Raw genomic sequence first — 10,049 nt, 5'->3', positions numbered from 1 at the left:
AAGCAGCCACAAGAGCACCTTCCTCTGCTGAATCCCCGGGGGGCCACAGGCTGAAGTGGGGGCGGGGAGGGGTTAGGAAGAACCGTGCAAACCACAACTACTTGTCATTCTCAGTCCTAAGCCTCCTTGTGGCTCTGCCCCCACAGACCATTTTAAACCTCAGTCCAGTGGACTTTCGTGACGTCTGTCATGGTCTGTGACCAGTTCGATGTCACAGCCGTGGGTGAAAAAGATACACTCATCATTGCCCACAGTGCAATCTAAAAAAGGTAGGGTCTTCTTTAATGCTCTGAAAGAATTAGAAATCACACATCCTTTTAGGCTTCAGAGCAAAAAAGAGCATCTTAAATGGAGAGTCCATTCTTCCATTCACTCGCTCACTTGAGAATTTATTTCACCTGCTGTTGAGGGGCCAGTGCCCCAGTTCTGATGTTCAGATGGAGATTTATGTGCACAAGTTTAAGGACAAAACCTGTGAAAGCAGCCAGACACGGTGGCCACAGAGGCCTTCCCTGAGCCCAATCCCACAGAGGGCTCTGGAGCTAGAATGTTTCCCTTCAGAGTTGTTCCACCTTGAGACAAAGAGGACACAACCACTTAGCCCCCTGCTGGGTGCCCCACGGAGGAGGGAGGATGTTGGGTGAGATGGGTTTCTTCCAGGGACAGCAATATCCAGAGAGGGACCCAGCTGGCATGTCCCATCCTTCCAGCCCCTGCAGGGGAGGGAGATCAAGGGAGAGTCAGGGGGTGCACTCTAAGTGCCAACTAAAGACCAGCACTTAATTGAACTAACCTGAACTTTTTTCTCTGAATTAGATGATCATGAAATGTGGAGACATATCAAGTTCTCCTTAAAGTGACCCTACAACTGATTCAACATAAGACACAATCATTAAAAACTCTCCTACTGTAAACAACCCGGAAATCAAGCTACAGGTGAACAGGTCAACAAACTGGGGTGTGTTTACATAATGAGCCACTACTCACAGCTAGAAATGAATGAACCCAGAACACACGCTACCTCACGGATGAACCTCCAAATAATTATCCGAGTGAAAGAAGCCAGACAAAGGAAAGTGCACACTGTATGATTCCATTTATGTAAACTTCTGGGAAACGAAAACCTAATCGGTAGAGACAGGAAGCGGATCAGCAGTGGCTTTGAGAGGGGAACTGGGGAGGAACAGGAGGAAACTTGTAGGGGCAATGGGACTGGGATGTTCACGATCTTGACTCTGATGACACTTTCATGGGTGGATGCATATGCCAAAATGTGTCAGATTGTACACTTCAAATAGGCACAGTTCATTATGTCAGTTATACCTCAGTAAAGCTATCTGAAAAACAACTGTACCATGGAAGGCTCCATGCCAGCCCTCAGGAACACCAAGGTAAATGAAACAAACTCTGCATTCAGGAAGCTGGGAATCTAGCAAGGGAGACAGATGCATACTGAATGGAGTAGAATGCAAATCAGAATAAAAACTGGTATGATAAAAAGAAAAAGAAAAACTAATTATGGGGCAAAGAAAAGTGGAGAGGTGATTTTTTTTCTAGGAGTACAGAGGACAGTCATGGCTAACTATGTACCAGGCACTATTAACTTCTTTTTTTTTTTTTTAAGATTTTATTTATTTATTTGACAGAGAAAGAGAGAGAACAATCAGGTGGAGGAGCAGAGGCAGAGGGAGAAGCAGGCTCCCCACTGAGCAGGGAGCCCAACACAGGGCTCCATCCCAGGACCCTCAGATCATGACCTGAGCCGAAGCCAGATGCTTAACTGACTTAACCAGATGCCCCTTAACCTCTTTCATTCCTACAGAAACCATATGAGTGCTGTCATTGTACCCATTTCACAGGTAAGGAAATAGGCTCTGTCTCCAGAATCCATATTCTTAGTCACTAGCCTCTAGTCCTCTCTGAGAAGTGCCACATTTGATCTGGGTCATAGAAGAGGACTGGAATCTCCCCAGAGAGAAAAGGCCATTTTTGGCAGAGAGGGCAGTATGAACTATGACCCAGTAGGACCACAATTACCAAATGTACTGTATGCTTGAAATGTGGCAAGAATTTTCTATGAGCATATTTTGGGTCAGGATAGAAAGGAGGGCCTGAAAAGTAGATTAGGGCCAGGGGGTGAATGGTCTTTGATGATTTGCTAAAGAGTCTGGACTACAATCTTCAGGCAAAAAGAAAAAACTGAAAGTTTTTGAGTGGAATAATATTTGTGTTTTAGAAAACAGAAAAGCTACCTGTCTGCAGTTAAATGAACACCTGGAACATTTCATGGAAACCCATTCACAGGTATTGCACTAAAATCACATTAAATCAATAGATTGGGGCTGGACTACACTGTAATTTTAATTATGATCTCAGAATATTTTATTCTGTGGTCACATGAGTCCTATATTCATTTTGTTTTCACCTAAGTTTCCATTAGTTTTTACCCAACAGAGAAAATCACAGAAGATCACCGTTGGAAAAGAGAGAAGCAAGGGAGGGTACCTGGGTGGCTCAGGTGGTTAGGCATCCAACTCTTGATTTCAGCTCAAGTTGTGATCTCAGAGTCCTCACTGAGTTCCTTGTCAGGCTCCACACTCAATGGGAAGTCTGCTTGAGAATTTGCTCTCTCCCTCTTCCCCGGCACATGTATATACACTCTGTCTGTCTGTCTCTCTCAAATAAATAAATAAATCTTTAAAAAAGAGAGAAAAAGCAAAGTGATCCTTCTCCAAGCCTCTACTGAATTTAATTCAGAGCTGGACCAAGATATTTTTTCCACCAGCTTAAAATGAAAAGTCCCATGATGACATTTTTACTTCTATTTCCTATAAAAGTGGTTTTTGACCCCCTCATACATTCAAGTCACAGAATATGCTCACGATCTGGAAAATAAGCATCTAGGTCCAGACATGGATGCTAGCTCCATGATGGCCCATGTGACCACCAGAAGTAAATTCCTTTTCCTCTGTGCTTTGACAGGAGTGTCACAAAACCCTACAGGGAATAGCATTCTTCCAGGTGAAAATGTGAGAAATTATCAACTAACCACAGGCAATGCACATCTCCCATGGGAGGCCCAAAGAGACACCTTATGCCCCATTTTTGGGCTTTCTTAAGGAGATTGGAGACAGGGTACAAAAATGAGGGATCACCCTACAGCAAGGACATGGCAGTAACAGGAAAATTAAATGCTTAGACATGACAAAGCCTTAAATATAAAAACTGGAAGTATCTGGAAGGAATTTGCAAATGCAAAAAAAAAAAAAAAAATCAGACCAAAGACTGAAGTCTTGGCTTATCTTCTCAGCTCTACCACTGACTATATTACTTCAAGTGAATTCCTTAATTCCCTACTTTTATTTTTTAAAGATTTTATTTATTTATTCATGAGAGACAAACAGAGAGAGGCAGAGACATAGGCAGAGGGAGAAGCAGGTTCCTTGCAGGGAGCCCGATGTCGGACTTGATCCCAGGACCTTGGGATCATGCCCTGGGCCAAAGGCAACGTTCAACCACTGAGTTACCCAGGTGTCCCTAAGTCCCTATTTTTAAAAATGGTAGGATGCAGCCTATCCATTCCCTGCTTCCATAAGCAAGTCAATATATGTTAATATAGTCAACAAGCAATTTATGGAGTCTCCTCTGACCCTGGCACACCAGCTGGTAGCAGAGTGAGAGCTAGCTCCTTTATGTCTTGATTTCTGTTCCACAACACTATCACTGTGGCTCCAACTTGACTTATGATACCCCAGAGAGCTTGTTAAACACACAGGTGGTTCCTTACTCAAGTGAGATTCTGATTAAATCACTCTGGGGCTGACCCTAGCAAACTGCATTTTTTGGCTGGAGGCCCAAAGCATTTATATGATCATACAGTTTGGGAAACATTACCTTCTATCATGCTATGCCCTACAAGAAAATTCTATTTTCCCTCCTCTTTTCATCCTATATGTTAAAATGGGTAAAATATTTGAGGGGTGCCTGGGTGATTTGTTCAGTTAAGTGTCCAACTTTTGACTTCAGCTCAGGTCGTGATCTCAGGCTCCTGGGATTGAGCCCCACACTGGGCTCCACGCTCAGCCCAGAGTCTGCTTGAGATTCCGTCTCCCTCTCCCTCTGCCCCTCCCTCCACTTGCACACACTCTCACTCTCTCTCAAATAAAATCTTTTAAAAAATAATAGGTAAAACATTTGAAAGACATTTTTGATGAATAAAATTCTCTACTCAAGGTATCAACACATTTACAGAATAAGCAACACTTATTATTTTTTTTAAGATTTTATTTATTTGAGAGAGAGAGTGTGTGTGTGCGAGTGTGCTCAAGCAGGGGGAAGGGGAGGAGCAGAGGGAGAGGGAGAAGCAGATCCCCCACTGAGCAGGGAGCCTGATGCGGCTCCATCCCAGGACCCTGAGATCATGAGCCAAACTGAAGGAAGCCACTTAACTGATTAAGCTACCCAGGCACCCCCCTCTTTTTTGTTTTTAAATTTTATTATTTTTAAAGTAATCTGTACACCCAAGTGGGGCTTAAACCCACAATTCCAAGATCAAGAGTCACATGCTCTGCCAACTAAGCCAGGCAGGTCATTTTAATTAGAAACAGTAAATATTATTTCCTTTATGACTTTCCAAATACTGCAGTCTAGACTCTATCTTTTAAATAAGCCTATTAGTATTTTCTGTGTGGCCTGGAAAAAATGAAGTAGTATATCTCAATTTTCCCCAATTAATGACAATTAAATCCTAAAATGGTTCATTTGCCTATTATGGACTGGAGTAGTCCCCCAGTAGATCATATTCTCCTCAAAAACAAGGAATTGATCTTTTACATATATGACATCTTAGAACAATACATGCTAGATGTCTGGATAGATGTAGATGGATGGATGAATGGATGAGTAGGGAAGATTGATAACGATTTTTTTAAATGATCAAATAATGTGAATGAATGAGTTCTGGCCCTAAATACCATAATACGTTGTTGTAGAAACAAAACATATTCACAAAGATTTAGCAAAAATTGTCTTGTTATCATTGTCTAATATACTAGAAAAGTAAAAACAGGGTTACCACTGCACAGGGAAATTTTAATCTCTCCCCCACCCATCCTCCCCCCAAAAACCTTGCTACTAGTTGATTTATCAGTACTACCCACATGTGGCAGAATGATTTGTGCCACCAACACATCACTCACATCTCTCCACAATCGAGATGACACATGCGGTTCCCTAAATGTTCCACCTGGAGGTATTTTGGGGGCAGCTAAGAGGGGGCTTCCAGAACCAATGGAGGAGTTGAGACACATGAGGTCACAGAGCTACTGCCTCTCCCCCTTCAAAAGAAACCACTCTGCTCCCTTTATTTCAGAATCTAGAGGAAGTTGACAAAGTGTGACAACAGCACGGCACAGTATGTGGTGGAGACTTTGCAGCTTGCTGGCTTGGTTCCCCTTACAAGGTAAGGATTTAGAGCTAATTTTTTATGATACTCAGTTGACTTGACTTTACCAAATTTATCAGTTGACTGCATTCGCGGAGGGCCTACTACAGAAGACAACCCAGGTAAATATGTTATTACTTTCCAGGCTGTACCACGATCACACATGGGGGGATGTTACCCCTTTATTTAATCTCTTGTTCAATTTCTAATGGGTATGGGTCTCTGTGGGGTCCATGTTATGGCAAAATGTGACAAGCTTATCAGGCTCTGTCTTTTAAGTAAGTGTAAACCAGGGGCAGAGCAGAGTTTTGGATTTTAAAAACTGCCTTGCTCTATAAGCCTTAACCAGATAATTTAAGTGCTCTGAAAACTCAATTTCTGCATCTTGAAATGAAGATGATTAGCAATGTTCAACTACCAAGCTCCCCAGATTTTTTAAGGGATCAAATTCCAAAACATGAGAGCACTCTGAAGATGGCAAAGTGCTATACAACTCTTCATTAGTTCAGAGATCATAATGAGCCCCGTGAAAAACTTGTGCTTAGATGAGGCAGCTATACTTGACATTTTATTATAATTTTCAAATTTGATTTTTGATGCTTACTTAATTCTAACGTAGCACATGAAAATTAAAGACACGGTTACCTTTTTAGCACAGGTCAAATTATTCCTGCTCTAAAGGGTGGGGGGAGGGGCCAGGGTGTAGGTGTCTCTAAATCTCTGATTGCAACTTGTACCAGATTGGATTCTCGCAAAAGAACCTGTATGTACATGTACTGCTTGCTTGTTTTGTGTACTTCCGAATATTTAACTGAATTATAGTTATATTTCAGGTAACGCACCTACCCTTCTAAATCTCCATTCACCATAGAACTGCATCTGAATAACATGATTTTAAAAAGCTAGATTTCTTGTTTTATGGAGTATTTCAGTTTCTTATTTTAAACAATTAAATTAAGTGCGTTCTTTTTTGGTCCCTTTGCTCTGAGGCACTTAATATGAATTCAGTATTTGGTAATAAATAATATTAGTTTCTTCAATAAGTGGCTTAAAGGACAGCTCCTACATTCAGGAAAAGTACACTTAGACAGCTAAAATTAGTAAGTTTTCAATGATTCCAAAATTTAAAGCCCTTCACTGACTTTCACTTTTTTTGAGGATTCAAGTTATTGCCTCATAAAAATACCTTACAAAAAAAGTTTTAAAATAAAAACAATAATCATGACTTAAGGCAATCCTAAAATAACTCTTAGAATACAGATTATTCAAATACTATTTATAGAGACAGGAGAAAAATATATTCATTGTGCCAGGCACAGGAGTGAGCACTTTATACTAATAATATTTCAGCCTAGCAAATTGACTGAGGTATTAATGTCCCCTACCCTAATTTCCATGAGAAAATAGAGTTTAAAAGCAGTTAGGTAACCTGCCCACATTTTCATAGCTAGTAAATCAGCCTGCACAGCACATATATAAGAATTATCTCATGAAACATTTAGAGTGTGTGTGTGTCTTTCTACTAGATTATGGTAGAAAGTGTTTCTTAATGCAGATCTAAAGTTTGAAAGCCACTGATTTATACAATTTGGAAGATCTGTTATTGAAAAACCCCAATCTGTAAGCTCACCCAAAGGGCCACCCAAAAGTCAGGTACGCTCAATGAATACAAACTGTCCCCTCTGACTAACCTTGCTCAGGCTAATCAGAGTCCCAAACAGGGAAGGAGTTGACCACGTTGCTTTCTTGTTACCAAAAAGTCATCAAATCATCAATTTTGGCAACACTTTACATTGCCAGCTGTCTTTAGCTATGAATCATGGGAAGATCACTGTACCTTCTACTAAGCAACTTCTAAGGCTGCCAAGAATTATGGGCAAAAGTCCCATAATCTTGGAGCCTGCCTCTTTTCAAGGTCACTACTCATATAGATAGCCTCTAGATGGGTAAAATGCAGTAAGAATGAAGAATCTTTCAAAGTGAATCCCATTCACCTATATCGTAGATGATGAAAATCTACCAATTTGAACCTTCTATTCTGGCCTTTACAAAGAACAGCTGCATATTTAAGGTTCTGCTGAGATTCCTTTTGACCATGTTTGTTGTTTTTGACCATGAAAAGGTCCCACTTTTCTTGACACTTTGAGATGTCTTCTTGAAAGCCATACTGGAAATAATTTAATTTTGGCACAGCCAGATTCATCTGTACCCTTGCGATTTTCTCTGTTGAGTCAATCTAAAAAAAAATACTAATAATCCTTTTTTATAATGATCTAAATTGAAGCATTTTTGTTTACGACTTCATAATAGTCATGTACGTAGGGCTCTGATTTGAGACACTCATCCTCTGTCTCTGGTTTAACTTAGTGCAAGTCTTTCTTATATAACATAATGATAACAGAGCCAGGGTGGCATCCTATTACATTGTTTATTACTGACTATATAAATGTCCATGTTTTTAGCCATTAATTCAACTAATACTTAAAATATTATTTTGAAAATAAAATCTTGGTGTTAGGTCCTGGGACTATAAAACAAACGAATGGCAAACAACTTTCCTATGAGAAGTTTGCAAACTCCACAGAAAGATACTTATAAGCAAATATAAAGCAATGTGCTAAGTGCTATAAGAGAAGTCCATTCAAAACCTTTAAGGATCTGGAGGAGAGGGCAGGTCATCATGGGGAAGGAGGAGGCTAAAGACTGGTTAGGTGGATTTGACAAAAGTGGTGTAATTTGAGTTGAGTCTTGGAGGAGGTAAGAAAAGTGTCCAGGTGGTGGCATGGCACCTCGGTGGCTCAGTCAATTAAGTATCCAACTCTTGATTTCAGCTCAGGTCATGATCTTAGGGTCATGATGATCTCAGGGTCCTGAGATGGAGACCTGCATCCCCGCATCAAGCCTCCAGGCTCCTCATTGGGAATGGAGCCTGCTTAAGATTCTTTCTCTCTCCATGGCAACCTTCTCAGGTCTCCTCCCTCTTCAGGAGCTTAGTATTATCACTCAATAAACTTTGCTTTGCTGCCCACTAGAGAGAGAGAGAGAGAGAGAGACTGAGACTCCTTCTACCCTTCACCCAACTCTAAAAAAACAAAGAAAAAGATATCCAAGTCAGTAGAACAGTATGAACAAAGGAAAAGGAAAAGTGTCTTCTTGAGACTGGACCTGGCAGTGGCTGGTGACCACATCAGATACAAGCAGAAGTGGAATGGAGCTGGTGGTGTATCTGTGCTAGGTGTGTGTGGAGCCTAGGGGGACACAAGAGATGATGAGTTCCAATGGGACAACACAAGTTTGGGGGCCCTACAGGACAGGCTCATTTGATTCTGGAGTTTTAAAATTTATTGCATGTAATCATTAAGTTACTAAGGTAAGAAAAAAAATAAAATTTTACTCTTTCTTAAATCTACCATGATAACCTCTCATAGAGAGGAGATCAGACACTGCAACTCCCAACATCTTGGAGGAAAACCAAGGAATCTTAAGAACTGCTCAGGTTTTATCTATGCAAGCTCTGGTAGATGGTTGTGACTGCTGCTTGCCCTTTGGCTTGAGGGTCAGTCACAGGTGCTTTGGCATGAATCCACTGCCCTGACAGGACCATTAGAGTTCATGAGATTGCGGGTGGAGATGATGAAGGTCACAGCTTCTATTTCTATATATAAACCAGTCACAATCTATAACCCCAGCAGCCTCCTAACACATGGCCTTGCATGGATGGATGAATCTAGTCAGAAGTCAATAATCCACTAAGTGGGGAACCTCCCAGGAGAAACACCCCCGCTATTCACTGCCAAGCTTTGCACACTCAGCATCTGTGGAACCACATAGGGCTAACGTGCAGACTGGAACTCTGAAGCCCAGCCAGGGAGCACCAGGAAGGCTCACAGCACTTGGGATCTACCCAAGAAAGGCTAAGGGCTCATACGGATATCCGTGTTTCTAGAGCCTGCAGGGGAGGAAGTGGTAAACAGAGAAGGTAACCCACACCCCACTTCTCTGACAAAGGTGAAAGTAGGACTCCAAACTTAGGTGGGAAAAAAAAAAACATAAAAGGTGGTTCCAGTTTAGTTTGCAATGACAATGAGAGAGTCCTGGGGAACTTCCCCTTAGAAGATGTGCCATCAAAATGCAGGTACAGGGATCTTCCTCTTCCATGCTTGAGCAGAGCCTAGACCCGCGGAGCTATCTTTTTAAGCACTTGCAGCTGAAGCAGTGTGAGTCTGTGGCTTCTCTCTGGGGCTATTCTTCCCTTCTACAATGATTTCCTGTCTCTAAATCAAACATGGGTCTACATGATAACACTGAACGAGAAATCAGCCTGTAAAGCTAAAGGCAAGGCTTGGAGCAGAGTAGAGGAAGCAGCAACTATCCCAGGCCTCAAGCATCGTCCTTTCCAAGTGATACCCAGGCATTTATATTTGTGGTCTGTAGGCTGATATTTAAATTCTCGACAACAAGAGCAAACACTAATCTCAGGAGATACGATTCTTTAGCATATGCTAAAAAGCCCCCTTACATTTCATGACAATGTCTTCAGCATTATAAGAATCAAATAACAATTTAATTCAAAAACACATATCCCAAGAAAAAAGACATCCTTAAA

At 41.3% G+C, this 10,049-nt stretch overlaps 1 protein-coding gene across 1 annotated transcript in view; it reads left to right on the top strand.

Annotated features, from left to right (window-relative positions):
* The first annotated feature begins 5,369 nt into the window (after positions 1-5,369).
* Positions 5,370-10,049, top strand: part of CRTAM (cytotoxic and regulatory T cell molecule) — a 29,998-nt gene continuing 25,318 nt past the window's right edge. The window contains exon 1 of the mRNA XM_025998862.2: positions 5,370-5,461. Coding sequence (XP_025854647.2) covers positions 5,416-5,461 — 46 coding nt within the window. The 5' untranslated portion in view covers positions 5,370-5,415. The remainder of the gene's footprint in view (positions 5,462-10,049) is intronic.

Source organism: Vulpes vulpes, chromosome 12, assembly GCF_048418805.1.
Source record: "Vulpes vulpes isolate BD-2025 chromosome 12, VulVul3, whole genome shotgun sequence".
NCBI lineage: Eukaryota > Metazoa > Chordata > Mammalia > Carnivora > Canidae > Vulpes > Vulpes vulpes.
The sequence above is the reverse complement of the archived record's forward strand: the minus strand, read 5'-3'. Positions and strand labels throughout refer to the sequence as shown.